This window comes from Pelodiscus sinensis, chromosome 24 (assembly GCF_049634645.1).
Source record: "Pelodiscus sinensis isolate JC-2024 chromosome 24, ASM4963464v1, whole genome shotgun sequence".
Lineage (NCBI taxonomy): Eukaryota > Metazoa > Chordata > Testudines > Trionychidae > Pelodiscus > Pelodiscus sinensis.
Genome location: NC_134734.1, coordinates 8,990,817 through 9,011,146, shown reverse-complemented (window position 1 = coordinate 9,011,146; position 20,330 = coordinate 8,990,817). Strand labels below are relative to the sequence as shown.

The 20,330-nt window shown below is 57.5% G+C and overlaps 2 protein-coding genes across 13 annotated transcripts in view; one reads left to right on the top strand and one right to left on the bottom strand.

The window, feature by feature from the left end:
• The first annotated feature begins 1 nt into the window (after position 1).
• On the top strand, positions 2-5,645 carry GNB2 (G protein subunit beta 2). Its single transcript, XM_075907728.1, has 10 exons — positions 2-183; positions 1,974-2,084; positions 2,332-2,370; positions 2,481-2,587; positions 2,954-3,017; positions 3,370-3,532; positions 3,689-3,755; positions 4,102-4,303; positions 4,588-4,804; positions 4,969-5,645. Exons 2-10 carry the CDS (start codon positions 2,028-2,030, stop codon positions 5,073-5,075), a joined length of 1,023 nt encoding a protein of 340 aa, XP_075763843.1. The 5' UTR covers positions 2-183; positions 1,974-2,027; the 3' UTR covers positions 5,076-5,645.
• A 1,375-nt stretch (positions 5,646-7,020) lies between these two features.
• The window catches only part of GIGYF1 (GRB10 interacting GYF protein 1), a 35,964-nt gene continuing 22,654 nt past the window's right edge, over positions 7,021-20,330 (bottom strand). For 3 of the 12 annotated variants that reach the window (XM_075907709.1, XM_075907712.1, XM_075907711.1), the window contains exons 14-26: positions 16,243-16,388; positions 15,810-15,969; positions 15,235-15,401; positions 14,982-15,097; positions 14,604-14,711; positions 14,116-14,216; positions 13,957-14,039; positions 13,567-13,695; positions 12,875-13,036; positions 11,883-12,052; positions 11,616-11,773; positions 11,254-11,417; positions 7,021-11,143 (exon numbers count right to left, since the gene is read on the bottom strand). In XM_075907709.1, coding sequence (XP_075763824.1) covers positions 10,823-11,143; positions 11,254-11,417; positions 11,616-11,773; positions 11,883-12,052; positions 12,875-13,036; positions 13,567-13,695; positions 13,957-14,039; positions 14,116-14,216; positions 14,604-14,711; positions 14,982-15,097; positions 15,235-15,401; positions 15,810-15,969; positions 16,243-16,388 — 1,985 coding nt within the window. In that variant the 3' untranslated portion in view covers positions 7,021-10,822. The remainder of the gene's footprint in view (positions 11,144-11,253; positions 11,418-11,615; positions 11,774-11,882; positions 12,053-12,874; positions 13,037-13,566; positions 13,696-13,956; positions 14,040-14,115; positions 14,217-14,603; positions 14,712-14,981; positions 15,098-15,234; positions 15,402-15,809; positions 15,970-16,242; positions 16,389-20,330) is intronic. The other 9 variants (XR_012897471.1, XM_075907716.1, XM_075907718.1 and 6 more) reach the window with 9 other exon arrangements.

The window sequence follows — 20,330 nt, the reverse complement described above, 5'->3', positions numbered from 1 at the left end:
TTCATTTGGTGCGTCTCGGGCTCTGGGCGCGGCCGCCCGCAGCCGCATCACCGGGGCTAGCAGGCGGGGGGGGGCGGATCGCTCCGCCGCTGAGGGCCGAAGCGGAGCCCGATCCGGATCCTTCCGCCCAGGGGAGCGGCCGCGGAAAGGAGTCCCCGGCCCCCCAGAAGCAGGCTGCGCCAGGTAGGAGGGAGGAGAAGGGGGCCCCAGCTGTCAGATCGGCAGGGGCTGGGCGCAGTCACGAGCGGGCCCAGGCTCCCGTCCCAGCTGCGGCCCGGAGAGCTGCCCACGCTGCGCTTCCCCCCTCGCAGCCCCGCACCGGGAAAACAGCCCCCCTGCTGGGGAGAGAACCCAGGAGTCCGGGGCTGCCGGCCCTTCCCCCCCCTTCCGGGCCGGGGACCCAGGAGTCCGGGGCTCCCGGCCCTTCCCCCCCCCCCTTCCGGGCCGGGGACCCAGGAGTCCGGGGCTGCCGGCCCTTCCCCCCCCCCCTTCCGGGCCGGGGACCCAGGAGTCCGGGGCTGCCGGCCCTTCCCCCCCCCCCCCCTTCCGGGCCGGGGACCCAGGATTCCGGGGCTGCCGGCCCTTCCCCCCCCCCCCTTCCGGGCCGGGGACCCAGGAGTCCGGGGCTGCCGGCCCTTCCCCCCCCCCCTTCCGGGCCGGGGACCCAGGAGTCCGGGGCTGCCGGCCCTTCCCCCCCCCCCTTCCGGGCCGGGGACCCAGGAGTCCGGGGCTGCCGGCCCCTCCCCCCCCCCTTCCGGGCCGGGGACCCAGGAGTCCGGGGCTCCCGGCCCTTCCCCCCCCCCCTTCCGGGCCGGGGACCCAGGAGTCCGGGGCTGCCGGCCCTTCCCCCCCCCCCTTCCGGGCCGGGGACCCAGGAGTCCGGGGCTGCCGGCCCTTCCCCCCCCCCCTTCCGGGCCGGGGACCCAGGAGTCCGGGGCTGCCGGCCCTTCCCCCCCCCCCTTCCGGGCCGGGGACCCAGGAGTCCGGGGCTGCCGGCCCTTCCCCCCCCCCTTCCGGGCCGGGGACCCAGGAGTCCGGGGCTGCCGGCCCTTCCCCCCCCTTCCGGGCCGGGGACCCAGGAGTCCGGGGCTGCCGGCCCTCCCCCCCCCCCCCCCTTCCGGGCCGGGGACCCAGGAGTCCGGGGCTGCCGGCCCTCCCCCCCCCCCCCCCCTTCCGGGCCGGGGACCCAGGAGTCCGGGGCTGCCGGCCCTTCCCCCCCCCTTCCGGGCCGGGGACCCAGGAGTCCGGGGCTGCCGGCCCTTCCCCCCCCTTCCGGGCCGGGGACCCAGGAGTCCGGGGCTGCCGGCCCTTCCCCCCCCCTTCCGGGCCGGGGACCCAGGAGTCCGGGGCTCCCAGCCCTTCCCCCCCCTTCCGGGCCGGGGACCCAGGAGTCCAGGATAGTGCCATTGCCCTGGGGGGCATTTACTGGCTGTGGAATTTCTTACGGAAGCAAATGGGATCAGCAGTTATGCCCAGTTCGGACAATCTGCTATGCCCCGGGCCACACTCACCCACTGCCTGCCTCCCAGCCAGTCAGTGGCTGGTGGGAGCACCCTGCTATCCTGTTCCCTGCCCCCCATTTTTGCTCCATCCTAAATCTTGTCTGAGTCTCCTATCCTGTTGCCTTGGCAACCATCAGTTGAAGGGAGCTGGGGCTAAGCCTCTCCCATCACCACAGCAACTACTGATTGTCCTCAGCGCCCCCCCCCCCCGCCCCCCAGATGCTGTAACACACTGGAAGGAACACAGAGAATCCGCAGTGCCAGACACCTGCCCCCCCTCAGCCACTCTGGCCCCATGACTGGCCAAGAGAATGGGAAAAATAATGCTTGGGAGCCAGAGCTCCTGAGTTCTCTTCCCTGGCTCTGGGAGGGGAATGGGGACTGGGTTGGGCCTGGTAGGGCTGGGAGCCAGAACTCTCCACAGCAGGTCTAGGGGCCCCATATCCCACTAAGCATTCCTCCTCTGTGCAGGTTCCCGCCAGCTGAGCGGAGCCGTGGCGCCAGCGCTGCCCCCCCACCACAGCCATGAGTGAGCTGGAGCAGCTTCGGCAGGAGGCAGAGCAGCTGCGGAACCAGATCCGGGTGTGTGGAGCCCATGGGGGTTGGAGCCCCCAATGCTGAACCCAGGAGTCCTGGCTGCCAGACTTCTCCCCCATGGGGGTCTTTATGGCTACTGTTTTTTTGGGGGGGGGGTAGCGCTTCCTGCTGTCCACATGGGGGCACTAGGAGTCGACACCCGAGTTCTGTCCCTGGCTCTGGGAGTAGGGTTAAAGCAAGGGGGGTATTGGGCAGTTCAGATTTTAACCCAAGGTCTCCCTCCCCCCCCCAGGATGCGAGGAAGGCATGTGGTGACTCCACTCTGAGCCAGGTGAGCAGTGTTGGGCCTGTTACTGGCATCCCCATGCAGCCCCTTTCCCCTGCCTCCAGGTTCCCTGGCTGGGTGCGGGTCCATGCCTCACCTGTCCGCCCCTCCCCTAGATCACAGCCGGGATGGACCCTGTGGGACGTATCCAGATGCGGACACGACGCACCCTGCGAGGCCACCTGGCGAAAATCTATGCCATGCACTGGGGCACTGACTCCAGGTGAGAGCTGGGATGAGCGAGCTATATGGGCATCCTTCACCTAGCACTCTGATGTGGCCACCTCTAGGGCAGGGCATCTAGTTATACAGGGACCTCTCTCTCAGGCTGAGATGCAGCCACCTCTGGGGCAGAGCATCTGGTTAGAGAGGGAACCTGGCTCAGTGTTCGTGGCCAGGAGAGGAGGATCATTTTCTCCATTGGCCTGGGGGGGGGGGGGGGGGGTCGCTTTGGTTTTGATTGGCCTTGGCCTAGTTACTGGGAGGGGCAAGGCAGGGGAAGGGCTGATAGCAAATAATGGGAGTATTTTGAGCCACCACCCACAGCGCAGTGCCACTCTGGCTCATCAGAGGGCTCTCTGCCTCTTAGGCTGCTGGTCAGTGCATCGCAGGACGGGAAACTCATCATCTGGGACAGTTACACCACGAACAAGGTGAGGGAGTTGACTGGTGAGATACTGGGGTAAAGGGTCCCAGGAAGGGGGCAGCTGACAGGATACTGGAATAGATGGGCTGAATGGATTTGGCAGGGAGGATACCAGGGTAAAGGGCCTCTGGGTGGGGGAGGGGGGAGGAAGCAGGTGTAGATTTAGATGGGTCCCAGGGTAGAGGGGGGAGAGACAGCAGGTGGGATACTGAGGAAGAGAGGTTGGGGGGGTACCCCCAGGATAGCAGGGTAGATGAGCCTGGAAGTGGCAGCAGGCTGGATACTGGCTTAGATGGGCTAGGGAAGGGGACATTTGGCTTCATACCTGGGTAGGTAGAGTAATTTCTCCTTTTCCCCAGGTCCACGCCATCCCACTGCGTTCGTCCTGGGTCATGACTTGCGCTTATGCCCCATCAGGGAACTATGTGGCCTGCGGGGGCCTGGATAACATCTGTTCCATCTACAGCCTGAAAACCCGGGAGGGGAACGTCCGTGTCAGCCGAGAACTGCCAGGGCACACGGGTGAGCCCTCGACTGCTAGGATTTACTCCTCCCTCGGGGAGGGAACAGGGGTCTGGTGGTTACAGCGTGGGGGCTGGGAACCCAGATTCCTGGATATGCGCTCCTGCCAGTACCCCGGCTCCCAGCTAATCAGCATCTTGCTGTCCCCCCCGGAAGGTTACCTCTCCTGCTGCCGCTTCCTCGATGACAATCAAATCATCACCAGCTCCGGGGACACCACCTGGTGAGCCTCTTCCCCTTCTTCAGGCCCCTGTGCTTGGGGGGGTGTGTAGAGGAATCAGCTCCCCAGAACCACAGCTTGGGGGGAAAGGATAAGGGAAGGCTGGGTCTGTGGAGGTGCCCAAGGGAGAGGCTGGAGTAGGTGGGGCCAGTGGGTGGGCAAGAGGGTAGGGATGGATTGCAGCTGGCAGGCAGGATCAGTGGGACCGACCATGGAGTCAGCTGGTGGGAATGGGGGCAGAGCCTGTGTGAGGGGCAAAGTAGGTGGTGGGGATGGGGGTGGAACCAACAGAGGGGAAGAGCCAAGGTGGAGCCAGGAGAGGGCATTCCAGCCTGTCTCCCCTCTCCAGTGCACTGTGGGACATCGAGACGGGACAACAGACAACAACATTTGGGGGGCACAGTGGGGATGTGATGAGCCTGTCGCTGGCTCCTGATGCTCGGAGCTTTGTGTCCGGGGCCTGCGATGCCTCCATCAAGCTGTGGGATGTGCGGGACAGCATGTGCCGGCAGACGTTCACTGGGCACGAGTCCGACATCAACGCCGTGTGTGTGAGTGTCCCCTGGGCCCTGCCCTTACCTGTCCCGAACACCAGTGAGCGTATGGCCCTTACACACACGGTCACGTACTCCCCCAGAGCATGGGCCAATCCCTGCAGCACTTACCTCATGGGGCATAACCCCCCTCACAGCATGCAAATGAGCTGCACCTGAACAAAGAAATCCCATCTCGGGAGGCCCTGGGAGCCTGGACTGCTGAGTTCTCCCCAACTCGGGGTGGGGGGCCTGGGAGCCAGGACTCTTGTTTCCTGATGACACCCTCTCCCACCACCCAGTTCTTCCCCAATGGGAATGCCTTTGCCACGGGCTCGGATGATGCTACCTGCCGACTCTTTGACCTGCGAGCTGACCAGGAGCTTATGATGTACTCGCATGACAACATCATCTGTGGCATCACCTCAGTGGCATTTTCCAAGAGTGGGCGCCTCCTGCTGGCTGGCTATGATGACTTCAACTGCAACATCTGGGACGCCATGAAGGGAGACCGCGCAGGTCAGCCAGAATGTCTGGGTGCCATCTGGGGAAAAGGGGTGGTTAGAGGAGGAGGGGTTGGGAGCTTGGACTCCTGGGTACTCTTCCCCAGCTGTGGGAGGGGGTTTGTTGGGTCAGACTCCTGGATTCTCTCTGGCCAGTCTCACCCTCCTCTCTGCCTGCAGGGGTCCTGGCTGGCCACGACAACCGCGTCAGCTGCTTGGGGGTGACAGACGATGGAATGGCTGTAGCCACTGGCTCCTGGGACAGCTTCCTGAAAATCTGGAACTAGCCCCTCTCTGTGCCATGCCTGTATGACGGGGTGTGTGTGGCTCCTGCTGGCCCTACCCACAGCAGGGAGGGGTCCTGGTTTAGCCTCTCCCCCTTTGGTTTTTGCCCATTTGGTTTTTTTTTCTTCTCCTTGGTAAAAAGAAGGAAAAATATCCTGCTGGGGGGAGGGGCCTGTGTCCAGCTCTTACTTTTGAGCTGGGGGTGGGGCAGGCACCGATGGAGGGCTTTTACTCCAGTTTTCCTCCCCCTCCCCATTTCCCCCCAAGTTCCTAAGGCTTTCAGGGGGGAGGGGTTGCTGCGCTACTCTGCTCTGCCCCCAGCTGGGGGGAGGTGCAGTCCAGGGTCTTATATCCCCCCAAACCTGACCTGGGGTGGTGGCCCCCCCCGTGGGACACTGAGATAGATGGTCCGTGATTGTGGAGCAACTTTGGAGCAGACCCAGATACGTGGGGGTAGAGGAAACAGCCTCCTGCTCCCCAGGAGTCCCTTTCCCCACCAGGGCTCTATCTGGTGGTGGGGAGTTTGTAGCCGGCTCCCGGCACCATGTTAAACCTTAAATGACCAAAACCAACCAGCCTCCCTGTCATTACTTGGCATTGGGGCACCTGGGTTCTCTCCCCAGCTCTGGGAGGGAAGGAGAGAGGGGGGGACCTGGCAGCCAGAACTCCTGGGTTCTCCCCTCAGCTTGGGAGGAGAAAAACTCTTTTTACTGGATCCTGTGTCGTCATCTTCCCTCCCCCCCGGGCATCACCCACTGGCACGCAGCAGGACCAAATACCCTGCTGCAGGGAGCTCGCAGTGGGATGTACCTCCTGGCCAGACCTGCTGCTTTTATCTTTTAGACCCATTCCTCCCCTCCCCCCCGTGGCAGAAGCCAGTTACTGTGGGATGCACCAACTGGCCACCTGCTCCAGTAACTGACCTTCACCAGATGGTGCTGCCCTGACATCTGCCCCAGGCTGTTTGGGGGTCAGGAACCCCCCACTCTAGCTCCAGGGAGCTGCAGCCACCTCAGGCTGGAAGGCACTGACCTAACCTGGTTCTGCAGGTGCTTCTAGCCCTTCCCTGTTCCCAGGGGTCCCTCCATGGCACTGCAGAGATCCCCAAGCTGTTTTTTTTGGGGGGGGAGAGGTTGCAAGTAGCCAGTACGGCCTGGGAATGCCCCAGTATTGGCAGGAACGGTTAAGCTAAGTGTCTGGCTGGCCACACACCAGCCTGGCTAATGATCTCAGGCCACCTGATTTCACAAACAGCCTCCACCAGGTTAGTCCAGCCATGCCCCTGCTGCAGAAACTGCTTCTCCAACCTGCTTGTCAGAAACAGGGCACCTGGCCTGGGGAAGGAGAATCCAGGAGTCCTGGCAGTTAGGTGGCTGCTGAGAGGGGCTGGGCAGGGATCATTTGCCCTCCTCCCACCCCTGGAGAAACTGAGGCAAGGCAGGAAGAGCCCTGGTGCAGGTGAAACAGAGAGCCTGGAGGCCTATGAACTGCTGCCTGTCCTGCTGTGGGGTGCTGATCCCACCTTGAGCTAGGGAGCTAAACCCCAGGACTTTGCCATCCCTTTAAGACTCAGTAGACCTGGGGCCAGTACTGCCCCCCTTCCCAGGTGGGGAATAGGTAACCTTGCTCCCTTAAATACAGTGTAAACTTAAACATCTCAGGTGACTGGGGTGAGTCCCCCACTGGCCCTTGCCTTCTGGCAGAGCCAGTTTTTCAACTCGCCTTTGTAGAAACTTCCCCAGGAAGGACCTGGCAGAAACAACCCAAAATCCCACTTTTTTGGGGGGGGGGGGGGGGTTGGTTGGGGGGGAGGGAGCGATGTTAAGCCCACACCTATTCTGCACCCTGCCAAACCAGCTCTGGCATCTGCCAATAAAGGGGGGGTGTCAGTGAGCCTGCTCCCCCCATGGGGCAAGACAAAGATCAGTTCTCGGAGGGGGGGGAGAGGACAGGAAATAGCTACAAACTTTAATTCCACACAGGCAAGACACACAAAAAACAGGGTCCTTTCCCCACCACCAGGTGGCTTGAGAACAAGCCCTTTCCCCCACTCCCACCAAGGTCCATGGGGGGTGGGGGGGAGGGCACAGAGCTGCTGCAGGGTGGATCCATGGATGCACATTGGCACAGCTAGATGCAGAGGGAAAACAAGGGCCACCCCAGCCAGGAGTGAGGCCGTGCAGCAAGCAACCGCATTCAGTTTGTTATTGCTAGATAGACAAAGAAATGTCCGGCCTGATCTGGCAGCTGCAAGCCACACTAATACTGCCCCCACATGTCAGCGGGGCTGATTTCCCTTTTCTTCAAACAAAAAGTACACAGAGATAAGGCAAACGTTGCAGGAACTGAGCAGGGTGGTGAGCCGACAGTATCTGTCCAGCCAGAGAAAAGGCCCACAGGGTGGATATAAAAAGCCTCCTGCCATGCATGCCAAGGGACGTGTCCTTCAGTCAGTGGCCTTCTCTACCATGGGCCAGAGGAGACTTTGGTTCTGCCTGCCCCCTCCACAGTCAGATCGCTTGGGTGGATCCATTGTAAATGTCCCCCGTCGTGATCAGGAGGGTTCTGCCATTTCACCGGGAAACAAGGGGGAGCGAACCAGGGAGACAGCCCTTAGGTGGAAGGTCCGAGAGCAGCGAATTTCCAAATACATTCTTGTGGCAAATTCAAATGCCAATGTTGGGATGGGGGCTGCCCACAGGAAAAACTGGCAGCCAGGCAATGTCTCCTTGTCATCTCCCACTTGATACTAGTCCATGGGAGGAGGTGGCTGTCTTTCAAGCAGACATGGGAGGGTAAAGGGTGCTCAGGACTGAAGTTGGCCAGCTGCTGGCAAGTCCAGGATACTGTCATTGGTTGGGCAGCAGGCTCACTTTGCTGGATTGTCCCACGCTGCACCAAGTGGCCCAAGGGGTCTCCCAGCTGTATGCAGGAAGCCCTTGCTGTCAGCTCATCGGATTGCCCCGTATGCCCCAGGACCCTTGTCAGATGGCTTCCCCCGTGGGCAGAGACTCACCATTCCATTGGAGTCAGGAGATACCAAGGGCTGGGGGATTCTGTGACAGCAAACAGGTAGGGTAAATCCTTTGCCAGCCTATTGCACACTGAGTGGAGGCCACTACAGGCCAATACTGACAGACAGGGCATGAAGGTGGAGGGTAGAAAACCAGGTCAGGTGACATCTGAGTCCTGTGTCCTTTGATCCACTGACCAGGTGAAGGGAGCAAAAGGTTTTTTTTGGGGGGGGGGGGCAATCCCCCCTGCCCCCACTAACACAGTAACCATGGAACCTCACAGCATTTGTTGTAGGGCCTATCAAAACCAAAGGGCCCCAACCTTAAACTCCCCCCCCCCCACCTCCCCCCAACATCTCAAAAATAAAAGTGTCTTTGCTATTTGGTCGATTGAAAATTCATAAACCTAAACTTCAGAACAAAAAATAAACGGAAACCTCCCAGGTTGGTTGTTCTTTTAACCACCCCAAAGCTGCTCTGACTTGGAAAACTCAAAATCAGGGGAAGGAAGAACACATGAGAGAAACTCTTAAGTCCGACTTCACAAAGAGCCCAGCCATTTGGTGCGAAACCTTCAACGTGGAGTTCACAGCACCTGACAACAGCTAGGCCAACATGTTTCCTGGATTGCTCCAAATGGGGCAAAGCGTTGTCTCTGAGGAGTCCAGTGTCTCGTGCAGAGAATGGGAGAACTTTCCTCCTTCCCCTCCCACAAACCAATTTCTGATGCGATACTTGTAAGAGGGGAAAAAATAAAAACAACAACCCACATCTCCTCTTCAGGAAGATTTTGACTTTGAAAAGTACCCTGTGTAGTGGCAACCGTCCCATGAGACACAACGTCCCAGAGATGGTCTGTAAACAGAAATAACAGATTCATACGCGCAATTTAAAAAATATTCAAGCCCAAATTAAAACAAAACAAAAAAAACCAGACTTCTCCCTCCCCTCCAAAATCTGTACAGCTGCATTATCTATAGAGAAATCTCTCACCTCTCCGCGTGGTGATCGTTCAAAAGAAAATTCAACTGTTTCTTGGTTTTAAAAAATATAGATCTTGCGTGCAAGAGAGAGACCAGAGCTTTATTTACTTGTGTCTAAGCCACAGACCAATCCGTGGTGCCAGGAGGATTTCACGGATTCTGTCTTTCCAATTCTCGTTCAAAAATACATTCATAAATGAGTGCAGTGCAGGTTTAGCGCCCCCCCAGCTGCCACACCCATGCACAGAACTGCTTCAACACCACTGCCTCTGTCAAAAATCCAAACCCCACAAGGACCACTGGGATGGGGGTGTGTGCCTCGGGAGTGAGGAAAAGGCAAAATTAAAAATTAAACAAGAAGCCCAGAGAGCTTAAAAAGTGCCTCAACCCCAGAAAAAAAATGTGCCAAAGAAATCCTCTTCTTATCAGCCAGGGAGGATAAAGCAGGCCAGGTGGGGGAGGCAATGAAATTCACAGAAGGACGGCTTCTTGGCGCAGAGCATGTAGGGGAAATCCAGCCAGAGAGGTTGAGCTTGTAGGGGAAATCCAGCTGGGGAGGCAGAGCTTGTACGGGAAATCCAGACAGGAGGTGGAGCTTGTTGCAGGGAGCTTGCAGGAAGCCAGCGGAGACTGCAGAGCTCACAGGAACTGATCCATCTGTAACAGGGGAGCTCAGGAGAACAGGCAGGAAACCAGGTGACAGAGACTGGCAAGAAGTCAGGAGAGCTAGCAGGCTAGGAGCTCTCACCGAGCTAGAGGAGTAGCCAGAGCGCAGGAACCCCAATGAGCTTGTTACATGAAAGCTAGTGGGAAGAGCACCTGGCTCTGGTGAATGCAGTCAGATGTTGTGCCCTTAGCTATCTGCCCCACTCCTCTGAAGCCTGCTCCGTACTGAATGCAGCCAGGCACCAAACTGTAACGAGGGAACCAACAGGAGGGAGGGAAGTTGTTTGTTTCTCGGTTGTGCAACTTTCAAAAATGCAAAGTCTCGCTTTAAAAAAAAATGGCCTCTTGAAAAGAGAAAATATCCCATGTGGAACTATATATAGAGATATTTACATCCAGGCCTGCAGCGCAAGAGAAACAGGCCAGTTCCCAAAAAACAAACGAAAGTCAGTCCGTAGGATAAGTGCATTTCTTCAAGTTTTGTTGTTTGTTTTTTTAGGTTTTTTTTTTTTATTATTAAATCTTCTCTTTTCTGCTTCCCCAGTTTTCTGTTTTTCCTCTTCCCCTTGCCACCGTGGGAAAATAACAGTGTTTGATAGAACAATTCCTTTTTTTGTATTTTTTTTTAAAGTTTCTTTATAAAAATTTCCTCCAGAATCACAAAAAAAAAATCAAATTTTTTCCTTTTTTGTGTGTTTTTAATCAGTTCTTTGTAAAAAGTCTTGATAAAGTGCATCAACAGGTTGCATTTTAAGGTGCTTCGTGTGTTGGAGAAAGAAGTGCTCACATACTCCTCTTCCGAAGGCGGCTCACTAGCGGCCCCAATCCGAGCGGACACGCCTCCCAGCCACCATCCACTGTGCCCCCCCGCTCACTGGGAGGGCGAGAGAGGGCGGGAGGAAAGGGAGGAGGGTGCAGCAAGGCCACCTCGTCCCTTCGCAGTGCACATTCAGGTAAGACTGAATCGGTTAAGAAGGCAGCAGAGATTTTACTATTGCTACAAGACTTCAGTAGTCTTCTATGGTTTCCATCTCTCCTGATGGGCCGTGCAGCGAATAGCCTGTGGACAGAGTGGGTCATGAAGGATTAAAAGGCTGTGCCTCTTGCTCTATCCCACCAGCCCCCACTCCCCTTCAAGAGCTGGGGAGAGAACCCAGAAGTCCTGGCTCTCAGGCTCCCCTGCTCTAACTCACCAGCCCCCACTTCCCTCCAAGAGCTGGGGAGAGAACCCAGATGTCCTGGGCTCCCCGCAGGCTCTGCCCTACCCAGGATGCTGGGGTCAGCATGCAGCATGACAGGTCTCCTCTTGATCTTCACGGGCTGGCTGCCCTCAAAAGGTGGCTGCTTGGAGCTGTGGTTGGCCGGGAACAGAGAGGGCAGGTTGCCAGAGCTCAACCATGAGGCTTCCTGGTAAGGGGCACAGAGGGGGAAGGATTAGCACAGAGCCCTGCCTCCTGCCTAGCCCTACCCCCTGTGGCCATGGGACTAGTGCAGGGCAAACCCAGAGCACCCCCTACCTGCTGCTGCTGGCGCTGCTGGCTGGCTTTCTGCTTGGCGCGCCGTTCCAAGAACTGCTTGGCAAACTCTTTGGCTTCCAGCGTGTCACCCAGGTAGGAGCGGATGAAGTCATGGACGTCGTATGGAGACTCCATCTCCTTCAGGAAAGCTACCACCGTCGGTACTGCGGGGAGGAGAGGTGGGGGGTGTCAAGGAGACCTGGCCCTCCTTCAGCTCACCCAGTCTGACACACCCTGCCTGCATTATCCCAATCACCAACAGGACCTGGGAGAGGCCTTTGGGAGTGGCAGGAAACTGAGGCACACAGAGGGGAAACTGAGGTACACAGAGCTGGGGACAGCTACCCCTGCCCACAGCATACCGTCGAGGCTACTGGAGGTGTTCAGGGCATGCAGCATCTGCTCGCACCACTGCGTGAAGCCATCCTGGGGCTTGTGGAACCCCTGAAGCAGTTTGAGCAGCTTCTCCTCCTCGTCCGTCTTCTTCCGGCTCTGCCGGCCTGGCCCCCCGTAAGTGTCCCTGTGCCAGGGGAGTGGGAGGGAGAGTCAGACAGAGCCTGGAGCCCAGTGCCCTCACTCCCAACCCACAGCCCCTGCCCATGCCCCTCACGCCTGACCCCCAGGCTCACCCGAGGGAGGGGCTGCTGCGGCTGTTCTTAAGGCCCATGCTCCTCACAAGTGGGCCAGCATTCTTGACGGTCTCCTCCCATAGGCTCATGTTCTTCTCGTGGCTACTCCAGAGCTGGCTGGAGTCAGCGCCCCATTGTGAGAGGTGGCTGTTCATAGCAAGAGCCCCATGCTGGGAAGGGAGAGACAGGTCACCACACCTGGCACTGAGATGTGGCCACCTCTGGGGCAGGGTGGCTGGTTATCCATGTTGTGCCCCCAGCAGCTCCTGCTCCACAGGTGATGGGAAGGGACCCTGGCTCAGGGACACATCTCCTGGGTGAGGCAGGCACTAGGACAGCTGATATGATGGGGGGCTGGGATTGTGGAAGGGTTTTGGTGCCCAGGTGAGTGGCAGTAAACTGCCCAGTTGAGATGGGGCTGGGCCACTGGAGAAGCGGAGCCTATCTGAGGTAAGGATGACAACAGCAGGACAGGGATGGGAAGAGCTTACCCCACAGAAGCAGGGGTGTTGCTGGAGACAGGCCAGGTGGGAGGTGGGACTAGGCTGGGGTGGGTCACAGGAAATCATGGGCTTGGGGCCAGGCTGGGGGGGGGAAGGCTAGGGGGGTATGTCTACACTACCACCCTAGTTCGAACTAGGGTGGTAATGTGGGCAACCGGAGTTACAAATGAAGCCTGGGATTTGAATTTCCCGGACTTCATTTGCATAAAACCGGGCGCCGCCATTTTTAAATGTCTGCTAGTGCGGACTCCGTGCCGTGCAGCTACACGCGGCACGGACTAGGTAGTTCGGACTAGGCTTCCTAGTCCGAACTATCGTTACTCCTCGTGACCGTTACTCCTCCTCGAACTAGGGTGGTAATGTAGACATACCTGGGGAGAGCATGAGCGTTGGGTTATGGAGAAAATGGGGGCAGAGCCAGGGAGACAATGGGGGGGGGGCTGGCTGGCTGGTTTGGGGGGAACAGAGGGGTGGGGTCAGGCCACTCACTGCTCTCTGTTGTGCCCGCTGCTGCTTCTGCAGCTGCCGCTCACTTTCCTGCAGCTCCAGTAGGGCCTTCATGCCCCCAGGTGGCTTGGTCAGGCCCCCCCAGGGCACGGTCTGCGCCTGGCTGTGCTGCAACAGTTTCAGCACCAGCTCCTGCTGCCGGCACTGTAGAGGTAGACGGGTTAGTGCGAAGCCACCAGACCAGCCCGCCTCTGAGCCCCTGGCACCCAGGAACCCTTCCCCCCCAATGGGTGGGGGAGCATCACTGATGGCTGCTCCTAGAAGGAGGAAGTGGGGATCTGTGGAGCAGATCGAGGCCCCTAGAACAAGAGTAAACACTAAACAGAATACACTACAGGCCTAGGGTTGCCAGGTGTCCGGTTTTGAACTAGACAGTCCAGTATTTGAGCTTTCTGTTCAGGAAACAAATTGAGAAAATAGAAATGTCCGGTATATTCTAATTAAGATGTAATGTAGATGGTGATTTAACGTCAAGTGTGTCCTATATTTGTTGAAACCGTCTGGCAACCCTATATAGACCAGAGAACCCAGGAGTCCTGGCTCCCAGCCGCACTCCCCTCCCAGAGCTGGGAAGAGAATCCAGGGGTAGGGATGGGTCTGGGTCACCCTGTCCCTCCAGCAGGTAGGCCTGGATGCAGTAGTGGGGGAGTGATGGGGGCACGGGCCCTTCCCACCTGCTTGCGCCGATAGAGCTCCTCCTCCTCGCGTCGCTTCTGTTCCTCCTGGCGCCGCTTCTCCTCGCGCCGCTTGCGCTCCTCCTCCTCCCGCTTAGCCCTGAGTTCCGCATCGCGGCGCTCCTGGAGCTGCAGCAATGAGAGCAAGGCGGTGAGGCGGGCCAGACTATAACAGAACCCCCCGCCACCAGGCACATGGACAGCACTGAGATCGTATGCAGCCCCTCCGCCAAACCGCAGCTGGTGCTGAGCATCAGAACCCAGGCATCCTGGCTCCCAGTCCCCCTGCTCTGACCCACCAGCTCCCACTTCCCTCTCAGAGCTGAGGCAAGACCCAGGTGGACTAGCTCCCAGCCCCCACTCTAGCAGTGCTGACAGCCTAGCACTCACTTTCTGTTGTAGTTGCAGTTGTTCTAAGATTGGACCCTGAGATGAAGAATTAATTGGTATATCCCATAGACTGGCCTCACCGCCTGCAGGAGAGACAGGAGAGTCAGACCAGGCGTGGGGCCCTGTGCTGTGCCTCCCCCTCACAACGATCCCCCTTACCTGCAGGCTGTGAGGCTGAGGTATGCGTGTCCCACAGGGACCCCGTGTCTGGCACGGACATGGATCTGTTCATCGCCGGCATCATGCTCTGCTCCCCTGCTCTGCAAGGCAAGGGAGTCACTTGCTCAGCATCCCCAGGAGGAGGAGAGCACTGCAGTCCAGGGCACCTCAGCCACCCCCCGAGGTTCTCCTGTGCTGCTACCAAAGCTGGGGAGAGATCCCAGGAGTCCTGGCTTCCAGCACCCCTTCTCTAACCACCTGCCCCCATCTTCCTCCCAGAGCTAGGGAGAGAACCCAGGAGTCCTGGCCTGTCAAACTCTGCAAGCCCCTCCCCGATATCAGCAGAAGTGGGATGGGTTGGCAAGTGGAAGTCAGAGTGCAAGCAGGTGAGGGGGCTGGGCCTGGCCATGGCCACAGAAAGAGGACAGTGAGGGGGGAGGGGCTGGCCATGTGAAGCGGGCCAGTGGGGGGCCGCGAGGGGCACTAACCTGGGTTTCAGAGCTTGCAGCTGCTGCAGGAAAGCCGTGAGCTGCTGCTGGGTCAGGTCCCCTGTCGCCACCTTCTGCTGTAGCGCACAGGGGGCAAACTGCTGCCTGCTGGGCAAGAGGGCCAGGGAGTCGCTACTAGCCACAGCCCAGGGACCTCCACGTGGGGCATGACCTACTTCCCCCCGCCCCAGCCCCTAGAAAGGGAATGGGGGAAGTGTTTGACCTGCCCCCCATACCCAGTTCCAGGGCTGGGGGCAGAGGAAGGTGACAGGCCGGTCCCAGGGCAGGGGGAAGGTCCCCGCCCCCCATGCCCAGGGCTGGGGGAAGGTGATGGACCCACACCCCACCCACTCCAAGGCACCAGGGGAGGGATTGTACCTGTCCGGCAGGTACCTGTTGATGAGCTGTAGGAACTGCTGATGCTGGAGCTGCTGGTAGAGGGCGGCTGCAGCCAGCTCTTGCTGCTTCTTCAGCCGTTCCTGGTCTAGGTTCCCCTATGGAGCAAGGGGCAGAGACAAGACTTCATCACGCTCGGGACAGGTGCCACCCCCAACCCTGGGTCCTCCAGGGGAGCCCAGCCCTTGGCAGGTGCAACAGAAGGAACAGACCCCATCCCAGGGGCTCTGCTCACCAGCAGGGGAGGTGGCGATGGGCCTGGAGCGAAAGGCACTCTTCCCCACATCTTGATAACTTCTCCCAGCGGCTGGAAGCCCTCGTCGCAGCCTCGCTTCACCAGCAGGGACATGGTGAAATAGCCAGCCTGGAACCACTCCGCCATCTCCTGCGTCGTGAAGGGCCCTAGGGAAGTCAAAAGAAAGCATGGTTATGCAGGAACTCCACACCTAGCACTGAAATGCAGTCACCTCTGGGATGGGCTAAATGATTACACAGGAACCCCCTCTTGCCTGGCCCTGAGTTGCAGCCATGAAGGACATGGGAACGTCAGAGAACCAGTGTCTCCCTGCCTGGACCTCCCCTCCCCCCTCAGCTAGGGATGTAAAATCCTGTTTAATTGGTTAACCAGTTAACAATAATGTTTAATCAGTTAAAGCGGGGTGCAGCAGGCTGGAATGCTCCCCCCCCCCCCCCCCGCCCACAGCAGGCCACATGGGACTGGAGCAGCCCCCACCAGTTAACAAACCAGTAAGCCTCACCTGTTAAGGGTGAGACTTACCAGTTAACCATTCACATCCCTATCCCCCACACCTTGGATCTCCCCCTGGGGGTCCTTGTAGAACCACTTCATGGCAGCCTCATGCGAGAGGGGCAGGGCAGCGGCTGTGTTGCGAGGCTCCTGCATGGCCTGGCTGAAGCCTTCCTCTTCCAGGGAGCTTTCCTGCAACGAAGCCACCATCTTCTCCGCTTCCTGGAGGGGGAGGGGGAAACCGAGGTGAGACCATGCCCCTGCACCCCCAAAGACAGGGGAATGGATAGGGAGAGGAGGGTGCCACTCCCTCTGCAGGGTGGAGGGGAGATCAGTAGCAAAGGCGTCACCTTTAACTGAAGCAGGAGAAGGTTGTACTCTTTCCCACAGCATAAGCTGGTGGGGAAGGGAACCCAGGTGTCCTGGCCACTCCCCCACCCCACTCCCCTCTCAGAGCTGGGGGGAGAACCCAGGAGTCCTGTCTCTCCCATTCACCTGTTGAAGATGTTTCATCCCATCGTCATCCTCGTTGTCCCCGATGGAGAACTCAGTAGCAGCATTGGTGATGGAGGAAGGGGAGGAGAGGGTGGAGACAGCGTCTGGACTAAGCTGAGACTGGAGGCCCAGGACACCTGGGTCCCCTGAAGAAGAAAGGAGGGAGGGAGGGGGTCACAACACCACTCCAGGACACCCGTGTGCTGGGTTTTCCAAGTACAGGGTCTCAGCCCTCTGAAGAAAACTGGTACAGTAGATTTCCGATAATCCGGAACCTATGGGACCTAGGTGGTGCCGGATTATCAGATATGCCGGACCATCAGGAGATACTAGAAGCTGTTTTTTTTTTTTTTTTAATATATATATACACACACACACACACACACACACACACACAGTATACATGATATACTGTATATAAAGTGTTCTTAACCCTTTTTATTGTACATACTGTATACAGTATACTGTGATGTTTTATTTTTTTTAAGCCTTTTTTACCCTTTTTGCTCAGTTCAGCTGCTGCCGCTGTTACCTTGTGACTCATTTTTTGCTGAAGCTCACTCACTAGGCTCTTGCCATTTTGATGCTGGACTATCAGGAGTGCCAGACTATTGGATGCCGGACTATTGGAGTTTTACTGTACTAGCCTTTCGTAAGTGGTGTTCAAGATGTGTTAGTCACACCCATTCCAATTGCACTTGTGTGCATGCCTGTTAGAAACTTTCCCTAGCAGTCTCCGGGGGGTGAGACAGGGAGCCTTGGAAGCAGCACTGATAATAACCCAACTGACCCGTCGCTTCCTCAGTTCCTTTGTGCCAGTTACTCCCACCGAGGGGAGAGGAGGATGGGTACTGGAATGGACACAAACACCACATCTCGAACAGTTACAAAAGGCTACTAACCATTTTTTCTTCGAGTGCTTGTTCATGTTAATTCCAACTGAGAAGAGTCCCCAAAGGTGGGGTCGGAGCTAGTTCGCCACGGACTGCAGGACTGCCCTGTTTACAGCAGCGTCATCTCGGGCCGGGAGGTCAATGGCATAACGGGCCGTGTACGTGTGAATCAAGCCCTGCATATGTCCTGGATTGGAACTTGGGCAAAGAAGGCCATAGAAGAGGCCACAGCACTAGTAGAATGCGCAGTGATCTCAGGGATAGAGACACCTGCTCACTCTTAGCACTTGTGGATACAGTCCGTGAGCCAAGAGGAAATGCATGAAAAGGAAACGGGACGACCTCTTGTGCGTTTTACAATCGCCACAAAGTTGCGAGGCTCTCTCAAGGGCTTTGTTTGCTCGCTCACTATAAAAAGCGAGTGCTCTAGGGACAACTAGGGAGTGCAGCAGCTGTTGCCATGCACTAGTATGCAGCTGAGGAGAGTACACTGGGAGAAGAATGTCCTGACCCAACAAACTGTGAACCCAGCTTGGGGAGGGAGGCCGGGCGAGCCCTGAGCTGTACATCGTCCCTGTGGAAAGTCATATTGGGTGGTTCAGGCATGAGTGCTCTCAGCTCCAAAACCCTTCTGGTGGACGTAATCGCCACTAAAAAGTCTACCTTCCATGAGAGGTAGAGGAGCAAGTGACTCAAAGGGTGGCTGCATCAGTCTTGAGGGTACCAAGTTAAGGTCCTACACAGGAAGCAGCTGCCTCACCTCAGGGAGGGATCTATCTAGCCCCTTAAGGAAACGCCCTACCAAGGGATTTACGAAAACTGAGCAGTCCCATCCCCGGGGTGGAACATGGAGACAGCCACAGGTAAACTCAGACTGAAGAAAGGGCTAACCCTTGCTCCTTCAAGTGGAGCAGGTCTTTGAGGATGAAAGGCATAGAGGCCAGCAAGAGAACATATTCCTCTTAGCCAGATAAGTGGCCCTGGTGGTTGGTTTCCTACTGCCTAACAGACTCTGTTAAACCTGAAGGAAACACTAATGTTCTGTGACATTCAGCCACAGAGCTTCCAGGTCATTAGAAACAAGAAGGAAGGTCTGAATGTCATAGATGTTGTGATGTAGTGGGGGGGGGGGGGGGCGGGGGGGAGACAGTCCACTCGCTGGTCGCTATGCTTGGCTGTGGATGACCCCTACTGGCCTCTGTCTGTAAGCACTGCCCAGCGAGGGGTCGCCCTGAGGGCCCCCATGTCATGTAGACAGTGACCCAACCAGTTCTCACCAGAGAGGGAAGGAGTTGGAACAAAGGAAGGGGCCGGTTTGAGGAAGAGTCAGTTTTGGCTAAAGAAACATGGAGAGAGGAGACTAAGCAGAGTGCTGGGAGTTGAGGGGCCTATGCACTCCTGCCCCCAAAGAGTCTAGGGCTGTGCTGGACCACACCACACCTATGCTGTGCTGTATCCTGAAGAAGCAATAAACGCTCTCTATTCTACTGGCTGGCGGAGTCTCATCTTGCTGCTATGGGGGTGCAGGATCGGGGGGATCCCTGACGTGCTGTCACAGATGTCTACAGTCCTGCAAGATTAGGTCTGGGTAAATGGAGAACTCTATGAGCAGCTCCACAATGCACCAATGCTGGCACAGCCAAGCCAGCACCAGTAGGATCACCTGGGCAATTTTCCCTGATTCACTGGGGAAATCCTCAAAATCTGCAGGGAAAGGGCGGGAAGGCATAGAACATTCATGGCAGCATGAATACATCTACCAGCGACCCAGGGCTGTGGCCCCTGAACAAGCATTTCCTGTTGGAGTCTGTTGTGAACAGGTTGATCTAGGGAGTTCCCCAGCGATGAGAGAGAGAGAGAGACAGAGAGAGGAACATTGTCCCTCACCGCCTCCTCATGGCTCAGGAAGGACCTGCTGAGACAGTCCACCACTACATTCCTGAGCCTGGGAGATAAGAAGTCCCAAGGTGAATGGAGTGGGCAGAACTTTGTGTCATAGTGGTGGGGACCTTGCATACCCTGCTTGTTGATGTAAAACATGGCTGTGTCAGAATGGTCACGCTGTAACCTGCCATAGTAGGGTGAAAGGTCTGATAGGCCGAACGAACCACCCTGAGTTCCCTGACACTGACTGTGCAAGAGTGTCTCATTGTCTGACCCTCTCCAGGTCCACCCCCATCCTAGGTCTGATGCGTCCATGAGAAGCATCATCTCTGGCTAGAGGGCCCAAAAGGGGACACCCACACAGGCCACCTGAGGATCCACCCACCCCAGCAGGGACTGGAGGACATTCAGTGGAATTGGAAGCACTCTGGGCAGCAGACTGAGGAAAGGCAGCTGTGGAGAGACCCGAGTCTCAGTCCAGCACATGTAACCATGTAGGTGCACGCTGCCATGTGGCCAAATAGGTTCAGGCAGCTCCTGGCTGTGGGCCACTGGTGCAGTGATCTAATGAGTCATCATGTGGCCTGGATCCTGAAGTCCAGCAGGGAGGCTGTGGCTGTCGAGGCATCAAGGATGGTCCCAGTGAACTCTATTCTTTGGGCGGGAATGAGAATAGAGTTCCCTAGGATGAGGATGCCCAACATCTGGATAGTGTCCTTGACGAGGAAGAGGTGCACCTCCACCTGAGTGGCCTCTCAGCAGCCAATCATCGAGGTATGGGTACACCTTGACTCTACTTTGGCAGAGAAATGCCACCACTACCACTATGCACTTTGTGAACACATGGGAGGCTGTGGAAAGGCTGAAGAGAAGCCTATGAACTTACTACAAGACAGAGGAAATGGTGTGGTCGATAAATGGGCATACGAGAAAAGGCGTCTTTCAAGTCGAGGGTTGTGTACCAATCCCCTGGCTCCAGGGAGGGGTAACCAAGGCTAGCAAAGGAAGGCGGAACTTCAGTTTCAACAGGAACTCGTTGAAGCTGCAGAGATCCAAGATGGATCTGCAACTCCCTTTCACCTTTGGAGCAACGAAATCGTGGGAATGGTTCCCTTTTCCCCTGAGCGCCTGAGGAACCTCCTCTATCGCCCCATGGCCAGGTGATTGCACTTTCCACTGATGGAGTTGTTGGGAGTCATGCTGGTGACTACTATCCAGCAAAGCTTGTTCTGTGGCAGCAGGGTTGGATGCAGGTCTTTGTGGCCCAATCAGTCACTCATGCTAGGTGACTTGGAGATGGAAGCCTCCAGT

Coding starts and splice junctions, on each gene's coding strand:
- GNB2 (XM_075907728.1), top strand. CDS start 2,028: ATGAGTGAGCTGGAGCAGCTTCGGCAGGAGGCAGAGCAGCTGCGGAAC. Junction 2,371..2,480: donor GTGACTCCACTCTGAGCCAG/GTGAGCAGTGTT, acceptor CCCCTCCCCTAG/ATCACAGCCGGGATGGACCC. Junction 3,756..4,101: donor AGCTCCGGGGACACCACCTG/GTGAGCCTCTTC, acceptor TCCCCTCTCCAG/TGCACTGTGGGACATCGAGA.